The sequence below is a fragment of the Ailuropoda melanoleuca genome, chromosome 8, assembly GCF_002007445.2.
Source record: "Ailuropoda melanoleuca isolate Jingjing chromosome 8, ASM200744v2, whole genome shotgun sequence".
NCBI lineage: Eukaryota > Metazoa > Chordata > Mammalia > Carnivora > Ursidae > Ailuropoda > Ailuropoda melanoleuca.
In genome coordinates this window covers 21,245,171-21,264,427 of record NC_048225.1, presented here as the reverse complement: position 1 = coordinate 21,264,427, position 19,257 = coordinate 21,245,171, and the positions used below count along the sequence as shown (strand labels likewise).

The 19,257-nt window shown below is 45.9% G+C and overlaps 2 protein-coding genes across 8 annotated transcripts in view; one reads left to right on the top strand and one right to left on the bottom strand.

Moving 5' to 3' along the window:
* The window catches only part of FAM118B (family with sequence similarity 118 member B), a 44,657-nt gene extending 40,643 nt beyond the window's left edge, over positions 1–4,014 (bottom strand). For 5 of the 6 annotated variants that reach the window (XM_011233860.3, XM_011233859.3, XM_002926454.4 and 2 more), the window contains exon 1: positions 3,918–4,006. The gene's annotated coding sequence lies outside the window, so the exon portion shown is untranslated. Of the gene's footprint in view, positions 1–3,917 lie in introns of all 6 variants that reach the window. The other variant, XM_019807190.2, reaches the window with a different exon arrangement.
* Positions 4,015–4,099: 85 nt separating this feature from the next.
* Positions 4,100–18,800, top strand: RPUSD4 (RNA pseudouridine synthase D4). Of its 2 annotated transcripts, none has more exons than XM_002926455.4 (7): positions 4,100–4,302; positions 4,674–4,839; positions 7,672–7,873; positions 12,207–12,300; positions 12,379–12,523; positions 14,055–14,152; positions 14,747–18,796. In XM_002926455.4, exons 1-7 carry the CDS (start codon positions 4,114–4,116, stop codon positions 14,984–14,986), a joined length of 1,134 nt encoding a protein of 377 aa, XP_002926501.1. In that variant the 5' UTR covers positions 4,100–4,113; the 3' UTR covers positions 14,987–18,796. The 2 variants fall into 2 exon arrangements, with proteins under 2 accessions (XP_002926501.1, XP_034521942.1); XM_034666051.1 differs by lacking the exon at positions 4,100–4,302 and adding an exon at positions 4,387–4,425 and having other exon boundaries at positions 14,747–18,800.
* The last annotated feature ends 457 nt before the right edge of the window (positions 18,801–19,257 follow it).

The window sequence follows — 19,257 nt, the reverse complement described above, 5'->3', positions numbered from 1 at the left end:
ATTAAAAAAACTTGAAAAAACATGATATTAACAGTATTTGGGAAACAGAGCTATGAATGATTTTTTCCCCACTCTATATATTTTCTGTATTACTTTTATAATGGAAAACAAACTAAAGAAATTCTCTATTTTCTCTAAGTAGGCAGAGCAAGACTGCCCATAATCTAATGAGGTCAAAACATTGTGACAAACGCATTTCCCATCTCTTCATCAGTTAACTACTTTTCACAAACTTTTAGAAAGGTCACTTTGTAAGGATAAGTATGATCTTCAAATATAAACTAGCCAAGAGCATAAAGGCACATAAGAAAGAAATAAATTAGAGGCAGATTTAACAAATACAACTAACAATACAATTCCTCCCAATAGTTAGAGTTTGGTCAAAGACCTTGATTGTGTGATGCTGACTTTCCTAAATGGTCAAACAGGCCCCAGGCTAGGATCTCCTCAGTCTATGGTGTGGTCAGGTGGAGACTGGACTCAGCCTCAGCTCCCAGGCCAGCCGTCTTCTGTGGGAAGCCTCCAGTTTTCCTCCATGAAACAACAATTATTTCTACATGTACCGTGATATGAAAAAGTCTGGGAAGTACTGGTCTAAGCCAGACCTATCTTGAGCATCACTCAAAAGCCAAATAAAAGTATAAAGAGGGGCATTAGTATAATGGAATCTCTTTAAAATGCTGACTTGGAAAAAAGAACTAACACCCATATTATGGGTTATAACACAATGTTTTAGAAAAACACTGCTTTCTAAAATCTTTTCCTGTATCTGCACTCCCTCTCATGCCCCGCTTGGGAAATCTTAAGGGATAATCCAGCACCATTCAATGAAGTAACCTCCAAATATAAATGTTAATTAACTCAGTGGCATAAGGTTAAATTCTGGGGACAAGGGCAGAATGTCGATTCTCTGTGCTTATGCTAAATGTATGCATTTATTTCAGATAAGTCTGAAATAAATTCCGCTTGTTAAGAAAAGTATGTAAGTGTCAATGGAAAACCTTCAAAGAACAGAAGGTTGGAGCTGTAAGGATCTTCTCTTAAAAGACAAAAAACTGAGCCCAAGTTACTTGCTCAGGTTCACAAGCAGCAAAGCTGGGACGAGTCCCCAGATCTCCCAGCTGCCAGTAACTGCACTTTGCAAGACACCTCCAAGGAGCTCCTGCTAATTGCTTCTTTGAATCTAAAACCATAAATCATCCAAGTACTTCCTGCTCTTTAGGGAACTGAATTGTTGTTAATCTGCACCTTGCAAATCATTATTTGAGAAGCCAGAATCTAACTTCACGCCACTGATTAATCTTAAATTTGTGATATTTAAACACAAGTTCCTTTATTAGTTACTCTTTGTTTATATTTGTGAAATAAAAAGGTGATCTTGTTCTTGCACAGATCAGGAAATAGCCTCAAAAATGAATTATCAAATACTTTTTAAATAGTTATGTGGGGGGAACACATTACGATATATCAAAATCTATGTAAATAAGTCATGTTTGTAGAATGAAGGCACCACTAGACATCACTAATAGAATTTTCTTCCTTGTACTAAGAAAACAGTACAGACATGAGGAGTCCCCAACCAAAAAGAGAAGGTGACATTGGTGCTGAAGTGGAAAAATGAACTGCTTAAAATAAAATCAACTGAATGAGGAAGAGGAATGAGGCAATATGGAATTAAAAAACAAAAGACAGACAACATATTCACATAAATTCTTGTATATGCAGAAAGGAACTCTAAATAACCACATGCTATAAACATTAAGATATAACTTCTGTACCCATATTGGCTACAGCTATACTGTGAAAACAAACAAACAAAACCTTTGAATTCTTCAAGTATCTCTTTCAGTTTCAAAAAGAAAACCTGAATGTTCCTTCTCTAGAAAAAACTGACCAGTGTTTTTAATCTTAGGCACTATAGAGTGTACCTTGGGTTACCCTGAAACCCAAGAACACAAGCTCTGTGTCACCAGCATTGACATCTGAGTTGGTTCTTCATTTGTTTCCTGCCCCAGAATGCCAATCGGCAAGAACAGGTGTCCTTTCTTGAATGCCATTAAGCACAGGTTAAGGGAGAAACAGCCCTTACACAAAACCATAAAAGTCCTATACCTAAAACAAGTTTGTAATTAATGTAATGATATAAATTTAAATCCTGACATTCACAATCCAGAGTCCTTGGAAAAAGAGGCTTCACGTACCTAAGTGAAATTAATAAAAGCAGAACCTGGGTCTGGAGCACATCAGTAAAGGATAGCAATTCTCAACTATTACAGATCTACATCTTACCTATGAATTTGCGGGGGGGGGGGGAAAGAGAGAAGTTGTTTCCCAACCTCCCTTGGGATTCTTCGAATTTATATCCTGATCACCTGTCTTATTACAGAAACATACATACACAAGCCTTCCTCCCCACTCTTTACAAATACATTTACTCCTACCTCCGTTCTTCAGGTCAAAAACTGACAGAAAGAAGACAATTCAAATATTCAAACACATCTAATACACATCTGTGATGCACTGCGCCCATCTAAGGAATGAGTATTTGTGAGTTTACTCTGTGCCTGACGTGGGGATTACAAAGAAACCATGAGCAAGTCCTCAAGGGACTCAGTCTTCAACAGCAGCTGACCATGATACACCCTGACCTGTACTCAAAATCAATTCAAACTCAAAGAACAGTACAGTGCAGGGGGAAAGACCACGGGATGAAGCATAACCTCTTTACTGTTCCTCCTGACTGGAGCATTCCACCTGATCTGCCTGCTATCAAAGCCCTCTTCTCTTCAATGTGTGCTGCATTCAACTGCCAGATTCATTTCTAGAATTCAAGGAGTCTCTCTCCTGCTCAAGAAGCTTCAAGCACTCCTCATTACTTACAACATCTAGGTCAAACTCTTCGACTTACGAAGTCTTCTATAGGTTAGCTCCACTCACCTGTTCAACTTTACTTCGTGCCCAATATGGCTCCCTTCCGCCAATCCCTTTCGGAGGGGTAAGTCGCAAACCTAATTCCACTACCTACTCGAACTCCTCAAAGAGCCTTCATTCTCAGCAGTCTTAAAAAAGTGTTTCCTCTAGTGTCGGTACAGATCCATTAGTTTTCTGAGCGTGCCTTCGGAACTCGCCATTACGTTTCTTAACAAATGGCAGGTACGTTCCAAGGTATTTTTCACATTATCACCCCAACCAGAGGTTCATCTTTCCAGCCACCCCCAGGTGAAATCAGGGGAGTCACTTGCAGTTTGGGCATGGGAGTTCCAACACTGCACCTTGGAAGAGAGGGAGAGAGGTTTTGGGGCGGCTGCAAAGTAGGGAGGGGGAAAAATGAAGGAAACATAAAAAGGAAGGGAAGGTCCGTGCTCAGTATTTTCAGTCTTGTTTGTGGAAGGAGCAGGGAGAGCGTAAGGGGGAGAGGAGACTCCAAAAAATGAATTCTTGAGGAAGAACACAAGAAACTCAAGGTTCCCCTAGGTGGGAATACGAGCTGGGGCTCTTGGATAACGGAAGGGTTCCCGAACATCACCTCTGGGAAAGGAGGACAGGTTACAACCTGAAACAAAGAGGAGGTGAGGGGTGGAGAGCCTACAAAGATCCGGGCATCTCCGAAGGTCGAGCGGCAAGGAAATGAGAGGTGACACAACGCGTCCCTCAGGGGACTGGCCGGACACCAGGGATGTGGTTGCCAAGAGGAAAGAGTTAGGCACCTAAGAAGGCTCTGGGGCGAGCGTTTATGGGGCATCGCTTCCACGGGGCGCGGGGGCGGGGAAGTGTTTTTGAGTGGGGTCTTCTCCCACAGGGAGAAACGGTTCCCAGTGCAGTGCTCTCCGAGAACAGAAGCCCCGGAGACGCGAAAACGTTAAAGCGCTGAAGAACTGGCGTTTCCTAGCCCCAGCCCGGCTTCCCAACACACTCACCGAGTCTCCTCCAAACGCCACCGCTCCAGCTGCAGCTACCGGCCGGCGCAGCCGCACTCAGCGCGCACCGCCCCACGTGACTCGGCCCAGACCCCGCCCCCACTCCCCAACGTGATCCTCAGGACCCGCCCATTCCTTCCTCCCTCTAGCCCCTCTTCCGCACGTGGTCTAGACTCCGCCCCCCCTTTTTGACAAGATGGCGGCGCCCAGCTGTAGTGCGCCGGGCCTCTGGGTCCGGGGTTCCAGGCAGCGTTTGGGGAGTCTCTTTAGTCTCGTCTCAAAGCCATTTTGTTCGGCCGCTGCTGCGTCTGGGACCGTGAGTGCCCAGCGATTAGCGGAGAAGCTCCGAGCCCAGAAACAGGAACAAAAGACGAAGAACCAGCCGGTGAGGCCTAAAGGACCACAACTCCCAAAAGGCAGTGCGTTCACACGTTCCCCGGCTGGGAGTGAGGTGGGAGGGTCCTCTGACAGATGTTAAGTAAATGTGGAGGACCTGTGGAAGAAAATGGTGAGAAAGGGAAGGGAAGAGGTCAGTAGGGTACCGGATCTTCCTCTGGGCTGGGTCTTTGGCTCCTGCCGGCCTCGGGCCTAAGCACTGCGTGAAGACAGGTGAAACAGACATGCACCGCCGCTATCAAAATTATTCCGGGAAGGCGTGAGTCCAATGCAGAGATAGTCATTTCCAACTCAAATTCAAACCCAGACTTATTGAAGCTCTTCACCAGCCTTTTCCTGTCGCTCCTTCTCTCCCCGTAGGTGCCCACAAGCCCTGTTCAGCGGAGAGTGCAAGAACTAGTGCGGTTCACACAGCAGCTCCAGCGAGTCCACCCCAACGTGCTTGCTAAGGCTCTAAGCCGAGGGATTGTGCACCAGGACATGGATCTCGTGGTCATCAACAAACCTTATGGTCTTCCTGTGCATGGTAAGGACCACGTGGGAGAAGGAGGGGGATTGCTTTTGTATTCACTACAACTAGGGACAACTCTGACACATTACTTGTGGGGCTCCTGGAAGACTTGCATGCAAAATAATTAAGTTTTTGTGGAGTACTATATAAAGCACTATAGTCCTATATAAGGCACTACTGAAGACACAGAGATGTAAAAGACAGTCTCTGCATTCCAAACATTTGTCGGTCAGCAGTGATTTATGGAAGAAATACTAAGGCTGTGTGGTTCTTGTCTTCATGTTATTTTCCATCAAAACTGTGAAAGAAGAGGGGTTCTTGGGTGGCTCAGCCGGTTAAGTGTCTGCCTCCGGCTCAGATCATGATCTCAGGGTCCTGGGATCCAGCCCAGTGTCGGGCTCCCTGCTCAGCAGGGAGTCTGCTTCTCCCACTCCCTCTGCCCCTCCTCCCCCACCTGTGATCTCTCTCTCTAATAAATAAATAAAATCTTCAACAACAAAAAAAAACGGAACTGGGAAAGAAAAAATGACATATAAGAAAAAAATATATAGGACTTTTTTTTTTTTTTTTTTTTAAAAAAGATTTTATTTATGTATTCGACAGAGATAGAGACAGCCAGCGAGAGAGGGAACACAAGCAGGGGGAGTGGGAGAGGAAGAAGCAGGCTCATAGCGGAAGAGCCTGATGTGGGGCTCGATCCTATAACACCAGGATCACGCCCTGAGCCAAAGGCAGACGCTTAACCGCTGTGCCACCCAGGCGCCCCAAATATATAGGACTTAATATATTAAGGTTCCCATCATTTCCCTTTCCAACAATGACATCACTATATTTTTGCCTTTATTCACAATTTTCCCACTTTCACTGGTTTTCATAAATACTCTGTTTCTGTTTTTGGCCTATAAATCCCTTGTGGATAATGGGTTCTGGTAGTTTATTTCCTTCCATAAATAGTGGTATTTCCATATAATGGCTCTGAATTTGCTTCAAGTGTCTTTTTTAACCATGGTGATTTGTTGCACAATTTTGTTTACATGATCCAGAGTCTAATTTCATCAATTAAGTCCACACCAGAGAAAATAGTCCATCTTCATTGAACAAAGATCAGAAAATCTCAATCCACAAGCCCAGAACTGCAGCATAAATAAGTCAGCCACCTCAAGCCATGAGTGGAGACGGGATAACCTGAGAAAAATCAGATCTTATATTATGCTTGGGCACGGAGCGAATAAGGGCCACCTAAACATGCAGAAACTCCAGTCACAGAAGCCAGTATGAAAACTGATTCAACAATGGCATTCCAGCAAAAGCAAAAATTAAACTGCCCTGTAGAGAGGCCTCCCCTACTGAAAACATACGCAGGATCCACACACACAAAAACACATGTAAACCTGGGGGTGCCTCGGTGGCTCAGTCGGTTAAGCGTCTGCCTTCAGCTCAGGTCATGATCTCGGGGTCGTGGGATTGAGGGATCGAGGCCCGTGTCAGGCTCCCTGCTCAGTGGGGAGTCTGCTTCTCCCTCTGCCTCTGCCCCTCCCTCTGCTTGTGCTCTCTCTCACAATCTTTCAACAAACAAACCCCACATATAAACCCGTATAGAAGATAACTTCCTTTAAAGAGTTCATAGAAATCGTAAAATATAGGAGATATTCGTGTTATAAAATCAGGTGCCAAAAATACATAATAAGTTATGTATTCATGATATGAACTTAGAAAAGAATGAAAGAAAATGTGTGTGCTTGTGTGTGTGTATGCACGCGTGCACACAGAGTATACCTAACAAAACCCCAGGATGCCCAGAACTTAATGGACACTGAAATGTTTTTGAATAAATGTTGAATGTAGTTGTCCAAGACAGCTGGAGTGAGACAGAAAAGATTGATAGAAAAAGATGCATTTGGGGGCGCCTGGGTGGCACAGTGGTTAAGCGTCTGCCTTCGACTCAGGGCGTGATCTAGGCGTTATGGGATCGAGCCCCACATCAGGCTCCTCTACTGGGAGCCTGCTTCTTCCTCTCCCACTCCCCCTGCTTGTGTTCCCTCTCTCGCTGGCTGTCTCTGTCAAATAAATAAATAAAATCTTAAAAAAAAAGAAAAGAAAAGAAAAAGATGCATTTGGGAAAGGGATTTACTGGGGGAAAGCGCATAGTTGAAAGAATGCTTTTTGGGGAAGTATGGAGAAAAGCATAAAGGCAAGGAATTAAGTCAGACATTGCCAAGTGTTCTGTGTATTTTCTTTTTTCTCTCTTGATCTTTTTCTTCCCATTCCCATGAGACAATTATTATCCAGATATTTACATTTTATAGATGAGAAAACTGCATGTTGAAAAGATTAAATCATCTGTTCAGGGTCAATGGCTAGTTAGGCATAAAATAGTCCCGAGGAGCATCTCACCTAAAACCCATCTTCTTAGCTCTTCTGTAATGCCTCACAGGGAGCCTCACAGTCTTGTATTTATCACTTGAGTTTACCTGGCAAATTTCAAGCCTTTGTTTATATAGTGAAATATCAGACCTCCTCATTTTGATTGCTGATTGTATTATGAGTATTCAAGTAGATTAATAAGTATATATATGTCTGAGGAGAAAGCCACATGCTCTAGGACAGTGTTTCTCAAACTTTAATAGGCATGTGAGTCCCTTAGGCAAAATGTAGATTTTGATTTAATAGTCTGGGTTGGGAGCCTGAGATTCCTTTCCAGCAAGCTCCCTGGGCATACTGATGTTGCCAGTTCCTGGACCATGTTTCAGTAATAAAGCTCTTGAAAACACTGACTCTCTTCCCAGGTCGAGTTCTTTGGTGGGATCTTTTACTGGCCACTAACACCTCTGGCTCTTCCCTTCTTAGGTGGCCCTGGGGTCCAGCTGTGTATCAGTGATGTATTGCCTATCCTGGCAAAGATGCTTCATGGCCACAAGGCAGAGCCCTTGCATCTGTGCCACCGGCTGGACAAGGAAACTACAGGTGTCATGGTGTTGGCCTGGGAGAAGGAAGTGGCACATCAAGTCCAAGAGTTGTTTAGAACCCGTCAGGTGGCAAAGAAGTACTGGTATGAAGCCCATTGCTAATGGTAGAGTTGGTATAAATGAAGGCATCCTTGTATCTATTCGTCCATTCATACGGAAGGACCTCCTATTAAGGCGCTGTGCTAGGACATGTGGGCATACGAAAAGTTTAGGAAACAGACTTAAGTGCTTAGAATATTGGAGTCTGATAGAATAGTGGTTCCTAATTGTGGTTGTACATAAAAATTATCGAAAACCAATTATACAAGTAATACATGAGTTCTCCTGTCGTAAAATAGTCAAACAACAATGAAAAAGCAAAAAACTCTTGGAGAATCTACCCACTCTGTCATTCTAGTCCCTTCCCTTGGGATAGTTTGGTTTTTATTCCTCTGATCCTTACTCAGTGGACTTATGAACATGTCTGGTACACAGAGTGTGTGTGTGTGTGTGTGTATTACAGTGTACACTGTACTTTTTTTAAAAAGATTTTATTTGACAGAGAGAGCGAGCGCACAAGCACGTGGGGCTCAATCCCAGGACCCTGGGATCATGACCTGAGCTGAAGGCAGGTGCTTCACCGATGAGCCACCCAGGTGCCCCAACACTGTACTTTCTTTTACCACTTAACTGTGTCTTGGAGATCTTCCCATGTTAGTACATATAGGTTTACCTCCATTTTTTTAATAGAAGAAAGATATATGAACAAAACTGAAACCTACTTCTGTCCCCCATCTACTCAGTTTTCTTCCCCAGGAGATATCATATTCTTTTTTTTTTTTTTTAAGATTTTATTTATTTGACAGAGGGAGACACAGCGAGAGAGGGAACACAAGCAGGGGGAGTGGGAGAGGGAGAAGCAGGCTTCCCACTGAGCAGGGAGCCCAATGCGCGGTTCGATCCCAGGACTCCAGGATCATGACCCGAGCCAAAGGCAGATGCTTAACGACTGAGCCACCCAGGTGCCCCTGGAGGCAATCATATTCTACCGTCTTGTGTAAACTTCCAGAGTCATACAGGGCATATATAAGTGAACTGTTACATGGCAATGTATTTTGCACTGCTTTGCATCCTGGTTTTTTTCGCTTGTATAATGTATCTTGGAGAGCATTTTGCATGTACATTTAGAGCTCTATAGGATTCTGTTGTATGACTGTATCATAATTTCCTTATTGATGGATATTTAATTAACTTCCCATTTTTCAGAGTCTGTTGCAAAGTATATGTGATTATATCTTTAAGACAGATTCCTAAAGATGGAGTTGCTGGGTTGAAGGGTACACACATTTAATATTTGTTTTTTGTTGGTGGTGATGGTGGTTTTTTTTTTTTTTTTTTAAGATTTATTTATTTATTTGAGAGGGAGGGAGAGGGTGAGTGTAAGCACACGAGCGGGGGGGGTGGCAGTGGAAGATGGAAAGGAAGAGAAAATCTCCAGCAGACTCCCCACTGAGCGTGGAGCCTGACACGGGGCTCCATCCCAGGACCCCAAGATCATGACCTGAGCTGAAACCAAGAGGCAGACGCTTAACCAACTGAGCCACCTGGGTTCCCCTCACACATTTAATATTTGAATAGTTACTACTATTTGGTATTACTTGTCTGCATGTTTATTGGCATCTAGGTGTTTTTTGAGTTTCCCTTTCTGTGAACAACCTGTTTATTTCTTTTTTTTTTTTAAGATTTTTTATTTATTTATTTGACAGAGATAGAGACAGCCAGTGAGAGAAGGAACACAAGCAGGGGGAGTGGGAGAGGAAGAAGCAGGCTCATAACGGAGGAGCCTGATGTGGGGCTCAATCCCGTAACGCTGGGATCACGCCCTGAGCCGAAAGCAGACGCTTAACCACTGTGCCACCCAGGCGCCCCACAACCTGTTTATTTCTTTTCCCAGTTTCTGTTGGGCTATTTATTATTTTCTATTTGATTTGTAAGTACTGTTCTTATCTTTTTGATGTCAGTCCTTTTTGTATTACAGATTTTGTAGCTACTTTGTGATCTTGGGAGCCTTTAAAAAACCTCTATGCCTAGACCCACCCACAGAGGTCCTGATTCATAAGTCTGGTGGGTGTGGGCATCTATATTTCTTAAAAGCTCCATAAATGACCTTGCTGTGGTATCAAATGTAAGGACCATTGTAATAAGAGATTACAGATAATGGAAGAAGTTTAGCACAGTAACTAAGAGCTCGACAAGATCCGGGTTCAACTGTTGGCTGTACTGTTTAACCAGCGCGGGTCCTTAGGCACGTTATTAAACTTCTCTAAGCTTTGTCTTCATAGGAAAAATGAAAATAATGGAGTTGAGGAGAGAGTTAAATGAGACAACGCATGTGAAGTGTTTAACACGGTACCTAGCTCATAGTGAAAGCTGAAAGACAGAAAATTAAGACTCTTCTTATGTATACTAGTAATCCAAATGTAAGTCTGTCAGAAATGTTGGGGCGCCTGGGTGGCTCCGTCAGTTGAGCAGCTGACTCTTGATTTCGCCTCAGGTCATGATCTCAGGGTCGTGGGGTCAAGCCCCTCATTAGGCTCTGCGCTCAGCTGGGAGTCTGCTTCAGGGTTCTCTCTCTCTCTCTCTCTCTCTCTCTCTCTCTCTCCCTCTCTCCCCCCCCCGCCCCTCCTCCCGCTTGCTCACACACATGTTTTCTCTCTCATAAATCTTTAAGAAGTGTTATATTATTTGTGAAAATTGTTGATGAAAGTTTAGACTCGGTAACCATCTCAGTATCAGGCTTCATGGTGGAATTGAAATCCGTTAATTGTGTGTTGTTGAATGAATAGAATTTGATAGACGAGATGGAGAACTGTGTTATAGATTGTGGGAATGGCATGTACAAAGGAATAAAGCGCGCAGTCTAGTTTGGAGTGGGGAATGGTGACGGATAATGCTGGAAAGGTGACTGGAACCTAGTTAATGATGGCCTTCAATACCAGGCGCAGGAAGTAGAACATAGCAGGCAACTGGTTAGCACTTGCTGACTTGCTATGATAGCGACTTGCTAGAGTTATTTGTTTGAATCTTCTTACTAGACTTTGGATTCCTTTAAGCGGGGATTTTTGTCTTGTTCATCTGTACACAACTAGTACCTACCTAAATCAATGCTTGTTTAAATTCGTGGTGTATGTAGTGAGTGAATGTTTTTGAGTAGTAGTGTTCTGTCATTAGGAAGCGTGAGCTAGCAGTTAAAACTCAATTTAAGTATGATAAAATATATCAGATAGCAGCCCAAACTGCTACCAACCTGAAGTGTGATGTCCCAGGTATGAATTGTTGTAGGAATGGGCTTTCGACCTCTCGGTCAGCGAGGCTGTGATAGGCCACCCAGCAGGACTCCTTCCCGACTGCCCTAGAAGAGGCATAACGTAAGAACAGATTACAGGGTCTTCTACCCATCTCTGACATGATGAAGGAAGACCTCCAACAAAAGTGATCTGGAGTGTTTATTGAGTTGTGGTGGTGGTTTCTGTGACTGTGAGCACAGTTGCCCCCGTTGGTCTACCTGGCAAATCCAGCAGGCGCGGTCCTATGAATTTTTCATTCCATTCATTCATGTACTTCTTCATTCATTTCATATGCAGTCAGGACGTAACCATGTTTTAAAAAACAGGATACAGGGGCGCCTGGGTGGCTCAGTTGGTTAAGCTGGCTTTGGCTTAGGGCATGATCCCAGGGTGCTGGGATCGAGCCCTCCATCGGGCTCCTTGCTCAGCAGGGAGCTTGCTTATCCCTCTCCCTCTGCCTGCTTCTGCCGCTCCCCCTGCTTGTGCTCTCTCTCTCTCTGTGTCAAATGAATAAAGAAAATCTTTCAAAAAGATAAAAAACAGGATACAAAGACATATACCCTAATTTCATTTTAAACTATACATATTCATTTTTGGGGCACCTGGGTGGCGCAGTTGAATAAACGTCCGACTCTTGGTTTCAGCTCAGGTCCTGATCTCAGGGTTGTGAGATTAAGACCCCCGCTCTTTCCCTCTCCCTCTGCCCCTCCCCCGCACCTGCTCCCTTTCTCCTCTTTCCCTCTCTGTCTGTCTCTCTCAAATAAATATCTTTTAAAAAAAAAAAATCTACATATTCGTTTTTAAAAGCTGGAAGGAAAGACCACGTTATTAATATAATCATTTTGTTTTTCTGTTTTTTCCCCAAGTATTCTATAATTAGCATACAGTAGTAGTAAAAAAGATAGGTTTATAAGAGTAGTATCAAGCTCTCAGGCTAGGAGCTATGACAAGGGATCACTTGGATGCTCCAGTCTTAAGAACTGACCACAGTCGTGCAGAAGGTCCAGTGTGTTACAGCCTCTAAATAGCCAAATCCGAGGAGCTCCCCCCTCACTCATGGCTTAAGCCAGGGTCTGTGTGTCGTGCCCAGGGCCGTCACTGTGCGTGTCCCGGTGCCCCCGGCAGGAGTCGTGGATATCCCTGTCATCGAGAAGGAGGTGCAGGGTCAGCAGCAGCACTACAAGGTGGGTGAGCTGTCATCCCCAGAGGGTTGGGTTTTCTGCTCTTCCTTTGCGACCATATCATGATTTCTCTGGTGTCAGATGACGCTGTCCCCAAGCTACCGCATGGAGGATGGGAAGATGGTGAGAACGAGGCGTGACCGGAATGCACATACAGCTGTGACTCAGTACCAGGTGCTAAGCAGCACGCTGTCCTCCGCCCTCGTGGAGCTCCAGCCCATTACCGGTGAGGGGCCACCTTTCCGCAGTGGGATGGCGAAAGCCCAGGGCCACTGAGCTTTGTCCAGGGCCTTGTGCTGGGTCCTGCCCTTCTGAGCAGCTGGTGTTGTAAGAGGGCTGGGATTGCCGCTGACACGTATGAGAATGTGCTTCTGGTGCTAATGTGAGGCTGGGAGCCCCAACGGGGATGATTGTTTAAAAATAGTAGGTAGCAGAAAGATATAAATAGTTTGCTTACATTTATTTAAAAATTTCCAAAGCGGTTCCTCAAAAAAAATTAAGCATAGAATTACCATATAATCCAGCAGTCCTCATGGGTATCTACCCAAAAGAATTGAAAGCAGGGATTTGAAAAGATACATGTACACCAGTGTTCATAGCAGCATTATTCGCAGTAGCCAAAAGGTGAAGCCAACCCAGATGTCTGTCGTCAGATGAATGGGTAAACAAATGTGTAGACGTGCGATGGAATACGTCTTGAAAGGGAAGGAAATTCAGGCATGTGCTACAATGTGGACGGGCTTTATGCTAAGTGAAAAACAACACAGAAGGTCAAATGTTGCATGATTCCATTTATGAGACACCCAGAGTACTCAGATTCAGAGAAAAAGTGGAATAGTGGTTACCAGGGGCTGAAGGAATGGGGAGTTATTGTTTAATTGGGTCAGAGTTTCAGTTTGGGAGGATGAAAAAGTTCTAGAGGTGGGCAGTGATGATGGTTGCACAACCCTGTGAAAGTACTTAATGCCACACAGCTGCACACTTAAAAATGGTTAAGTTGAGGGGCTGCCTGGGTGGCCCAGTCGGTGAAGCATCTACCTTCAGCTCAGGTCATGATCCTGGAGTCCTGGGATCAAGCCCCACGTCCTGCTGCCTGCTCAGCGGGAAGTCTGCTTCTCCTTCTGTCTCTGCCACTCCCCCTGCTCATGCTTTCTCTCTCTCTTGCTCTCGCTCTACCTCAAAATAAATAAATAAAATCTTTTAAAAAAATGGTTAAGGTGATAAATTTTATGTTACGACTATTTTGCTACAGTGAAAAAATGTGCAAAGCACTACTATTTAGCATTATATAATAATGTTATCTAAAAAACAAAATGAGGGGCTCCTGGGTGGCTCTGTCAGTTAAGTGTCTGACTCTTGATTTCGACTCAGGTCATAAGCTCAGGGTGTGACATTGATTCTCTCTTTCCCTCTCCCTCTGCACCCCCCCTTCTCTCGCACACATGCTCTCTCTCTCAAAAACAAAACGAAAGCGGAGCAGGGAGAGATACCAAGTTGATGATAATGGTTATCTGGTGTGGAAAAGGAACTGTGAAGGGGAAGGGAACTTAGAGACTTACCAGCATGTATCATGTTTATTCCCTAGTAGCTTAACATTTGTTCTGTTATTCTTTATACTTTATTGTGGGTGGGGCTTTGCCAGGCTTGCTGTGTTTCAATTTAATATGGTTAGAAGCAGATGTAACCCGCAGTATGGTTTCTGTAGCTACTCAAGTTGTTTCTCTCTCTCTCTCTCTCTTTTTTTTTTTTTTGTAAAGGAGTAAAACATCAGCTTCGAGTTCATCTGTCGTTTGGACTGGATTGCCCAATCCTCGGTGATCACAAGTACTCTGACTGGAATAAGCTGGCCCCCCAGGTGATACTGGTTTGACCCAGTGTGCCACAGCTGGGGGGGGGGGGCTTATGCTTTCCCCTTGGTAAAGCCTGAAGTGTGTCACCCCAAGGATGTATTGACTATCTATGGACATGGTACCAGACTAGTTACCTGTACTAGTTACCCAGCTGAGAGAGATACAGCTCCTGTTCTCATGGAGCTGCAGGATGTGTTAGCAGAACCCTTATGCTTCATTCATTCGTCTCGGATTTTGTTAGGAGGCTCTGGGCAGGCGGGGGTGGGGGAGACTTTCTGAAGGCTTCAAGCAGCCTTTCATACTATTGCGGAAGATCCGTGGTGCACACTTTCTTATCTCTTGGTGTTACAGTCCATTCTGTAGGAAGGCCAGAGAACTGGCTGATACGAGAACAGGCTGATACACCCTGGTCTGGTGTTTTTTTCTCTCACCCGGGCTCTGAACCCTTCCTAGAAGTGTCCCTGAAGCAGGCTGTCCACCCTTGTGCCTTCCAGGGGAGTTAGTGGTGGTCCCTTTAAGTGGAAGACTTCTGACCCTGCGTGCTGCTCAAGGGTGAGCTCTTGGCCTGGCTCTCAAGAAGCTGTCTTGTCTTTGTACAGAAGCTGTCTCTTGGTACCCTGAAGAAACTGGGGCTGCAACAGGCAAAGGCCCGCCACATCCCCCTTCACCTGCACGCCCGCCAGCTCATCCTGCCGGCCCTGGGCTCCAGGAAGGAGGAACTCAACTTGGTCTGCAAGCCTCCTCGCTACTTCGTATGCTCCCTGAGACGCCTGGACTTATGGATGCCAAGTCAGGATCAGAATGGGGACGACGAAGCCGGATGTGTGCGGGCACAGTGAAGACCGCTGGGCTGTTTGGCCCCTGAATCCTTCACTTTGTTTAATGGACTCTGCTAACTTCTCACTTGGGACAGAGTCCAGAAGAGCCAGGTGTGGGAAGTGGAAGAAACGCAGCTGCTTCCGGCCGGGCTTTTACAGGACACTAAATTCTGTTTACTGAGACTTTGGCCATGCTCTGGAAAAACCCAGTCCCTAAGTCTCCCTGCCTCCGAGTCTCCTTGCCCAGAGGGAAGAGCACCCAGGACCAAGCAGATTGGGTCAATAATAAGGAAAGGAGAAACTTGAGCACAGAATCTGTGCTCAGAAACTGTTTACATCCAACAATAAGGCTCATGATCTGTCAGGAAGCTTGCTGTGGTTGGAAAGAGCACATGATGGTTATCTGACTGCTAGAGAAATTCAGAAGCGTTAGCCACTGTGCTCATGGACATTCAGGATCTATTAGCAAAACCTCTCTGCTCCACTTGTTTTGTCTCGGACTTTGTAGGCCCCTGTCCTAGAACGCAGGGTTCTCTCCCGCTGCAGCAAGAGCCTTACCGCAGTAGTGACTGGAGCCTGCAAAGGGGTGTTCGAGGAAAGCAGATGGAAATGGCAGGCCCGTTCTGAGGCCCTAGTGGGGAGCACACACACCGTCCAGAGAGGGCAGTTGTGAGCTCCAGCTGGGTATTGCTCTGTGGGACAAGGTTTTCTTACTTTTTTTGGAGAGTCAGAAAAACCCAGATACAGTTGAGCCTTGAACAGCATTGAGAGGGTTGGGGGCACTGACCCCCCGCCTTGTACAGTCAAAAATCCATGTACTTTTGACTCTCCCAGAACTTAACAACTAATAGCCTCCTGTCAACCGGAAGCTTTACCAATGACCTGAACAGTTGATTAACACATATTTTGTATGTTATATGTATTATATGCTGTATTCTTACAGTAAAGTCAGCTAAAGAAAAGACAGTGTTATTAAGAAAATCATAAGGAAGAGAGAATACATTTACAGTTCTGTGCCGTATTTATCGAAGAAAATCCACGTATAAGTGGCCTGCAGAGTTCAAACCCACTCTTGGTGGATCAGCTGTATTTACGTGAAAGCTCCAAGTGTATTGCTCACTAAGTAAAATGTGTGAAACACAGCTGTCCCCAAACCCAGGTGGTCACCAAGTCTGCCCTGTTTCCCTCTAGAACCCCTCCTCTGAAGATGTGCTTTCCTCTGTACCCCTACCACCTCTTCCTGAGCACCAGCGTCACCCCCCACCCTTGAACTAGAATCAGATCGTTGCCACCAGAAACCAAACACAGAGGGGAGTGTTAAGACCATGCCCCGGTCCCCAAGGTCAGAGCAGGGCAAGGTGGTTCTAACTAGGACAGGGACACGGCAAAACACACCCGTATTTCTTAATCTGCTGCCCTTGGCTCTGCGGGCTTCCGGGCTGCTGTTAGCCAGAGTGCCTGGTAGAATATAAAAGATACAGCCTAATATCCGTGCTTGCAGAGCATACCGTGGGGACGCAGACCCCTTTTCCCCAGTGGGGTGGAAAGTGCTGCTTGGTGCAATGTAATGCGAACACTGACGACCCAGGGTCAGGCCAGACTTCAAAGGTAAGGGCACAGTTCTCCACGAGACTCCTCTCCAGACACCAGCTGCAAGCTCAGGGGTTCCCAGGCAGCCCCCCACCCTTCTCACCAGTCTAGGGGAGGAATGTCCTCAACCTGTAACTGGGGTTCAAGGGGTATAAGAGCATCTGGCTCCAAGGGTCCCAAGCAGACCAGGTTTAGCCCAAAGGCAGAGAGACAGGGGCAAAGAGGAGTGGTGGAGAAACAAGAAAGGAATTCATTTCAGTGAGGCCAACAGCAGGAAGACAGCAGGCTCACGTCACAAAGGCTGTCTCTGAAGTGCCGAAAACACATCCAGGTTTACATAAGGAAAATGCGGGTCAAAGGACGGTGGGTACATGCGGGTGGGCAGTGAAGGTCAGGTTGATCGTTGTCTTGGGGGCAATCACATGGGGTCTTGCTGGTGTCAGGACAGTTGTTACTGCTTGAGGGGGTAGTCTTGGTTCCCACCAGGGGATTCTTTGCCCGCAGGGTCGTTTGTCTGAGTTAAGAGATAAGGTGCAAAGAATCAAGAAATACAGACGGGTTGACATGGGGATAGCTGAAGTCCTCTTTCAAACCCTCTTAAGTCCCTCACTGGGTCTAAAAATTAAACTGATACAATAACAGGAGATACACATACAAATTTATGTGATACAAGTTTTATGTGGCATGGGGGTCTTCAGAAGACCCCCCCCCAAAAAAAAACAGACTTGTGTATTTTTTTTTTTAAAGTAGGCTCTGCACCCAGCATGGAGTCCAATGTGGGGCTTGAACTCACAACTCCTGAGATCAAGACCTGAGCTGAGATCAAGAGTCGGATGCTTAACAGACTGAGCCACCCAGGTGCCCGAGACTCACATATTTTTCTGCTGGGTGTGATGAGGAGTGGACAGTCATGGAATATGGCGGATTAAGGAGTGTGAGGTAATTATACACTGAGGGAAACTTAGCAAAGCCTGTTAGGATTCTTCTTGGCATCTCATTGTCTTTGGACAAAGGGGCTTCTCCTTTCCTTGGGCATAGAGAGGGGACCTCTCAAGGGAGGTTGTGACCTGTTTCAGGGAAGGATGAGGGGGCAAAGAGGTCAAAGTGACCTTCCTGCTTCTGCCATTTTCTCAAACTTCTTCAGCTTAAAATATTCAGTATGCCAAGGTACCATATTTTGGAGTAACGTTTCCTGAACCCCATTGCCGAGTAGCTATAAATTCAGGGATTCCCGCTCTTCCCTCAGGGTGAGTAATTCACTTGGAACAACTCCCAGAACTCAGGAAAGTGCTATACTTACTGTTTTATTAATAGCAATAAAAGGATAGAAATCAGGGCCAGCCAAAAGGAAGAAAGGGCGAGGTCTCAGAACGTCCCAGAACTTAAAGCTACCATGCCCCCTGCCCCCCAGGAGTCAGGACACAGCACACTCTTCACACCTGGTTCTGTATTACCAACCAGGAAGGTCACTCACGCTTCCACGTTGAGTCTTTATTGAGGTTCATCCTTCAGCATGATTGATTAGCTCACTGGCCAGATGGTCAAACTCAATCCAGTTCCTCTCTCCACCTCGAAGCCCCAACCTCCAAGCGCATGGGTGATCGCATGGGTGATCCGTTTGGCAAGCCAGCCCCCATCCCAGCTATGGGCCCCATCCCCCCATCCGGAATAAACAAAGCCACTCCTATCACTCTATCACTCTATCTAAACAGGATTCCTCCCAGAGACCAGGGACAAACGCCAGGCAACTTCCTTGCAACACTGCTTCCTCCCTCCACCCCCCAGCTCCCTTCAGATCCCTTCACCTTTCTGTCCCCCAGTGAGTGACAGCCCTGGTGGCAGTCTCTACAGATGCCCCCATCCCCAGGGGCCTTAGGGTCCTTAAAAGGCAAGCGACCTTGAGATATTTCTGTTAACATCCCCCCTCACACCCCACTTAGCACACTCCTATCTGCTTCAGTCCGCAACGGTAAGCATGGATTTTCATCAAGGGTGATCATCACACGGTAGGGGAAGCTCTTTCGTGGGCTTTTTCACTCTCTCTGTAGATGCAGTCACAGTCAGTGACCTATGCCCAGACAGCCTACACGCCCAGGTAATGCCTTCCAGTCGTTCCCCCGCCCCGCCCCGCACGTCCAGACACACAAACGTCCCACCCTAGATGTACTGACAGTCAGAAACCCCTGCCATTCATATCATCTCTTTTTTTTTTAAAGATTTTATTTATTTATTCGACAGAGATAGAGACAGCCAGTGAGAGAGGGAACACAAGCAGGGGGAGTGGGAGAGGAAGAAGCAGGCTCATAGAGGAAGAGCCCGATGTGGGGCTCGATCCCATAACGCCGGGATCACGCCCTGAGCTGAAGGCAGATGCCCAACCGCTGTGCCACCCAGGCACCCCCATTCGTATCACCTCTTAAACACCACCCCCTCACCCCGACTAACTCCCACTCTTACATGAGGGGTGGGGTGGGGGGGTGAGGGTGCTCCTTGCCTGTTCCCAGATCACTCTCTGGTACTCCTCAATGGTTGTAGGCAGAAATTTTGTAGGGAAATAAACATACGAGTAAGAAGACTCATGAGGGGCCCATGTAATGGTCCAGAAGAGCTGGGACAGGTTTGGAGATGAGTGGACTAGACAGGTTTAGAACGCAGCTCAGAAATCCAGTGGGTAGAACTGATCGGATATGGGGGAAAGGTTG

Excerpts from the sequence above, each read along its gene's own strand:
- RPUSD4 (XM_002926455.4), top strand. The coding sequence starts at position 4,114 with ATGGCGGCGCCCAGCTGTAGTGCGCCGGGCCTCTGGGTCCGGGGTTCC. Across the intron at positions 4,840-7,671 it reads TTATGGTCTTCCTGTGCATG|GTGGCCCTGGGGTCCAGCTG; the intron begins GTAAGGACCACG and ends TTCCCTTCTTAG. Across the intron at positions 12,524-14,054 it reads GGAGCTCCAGCCCATTACCG|GAGTAAAACATCAGCTTCGA; the intron begins GTGAGGGGCCAC and ends TTTTTTGTAAAG.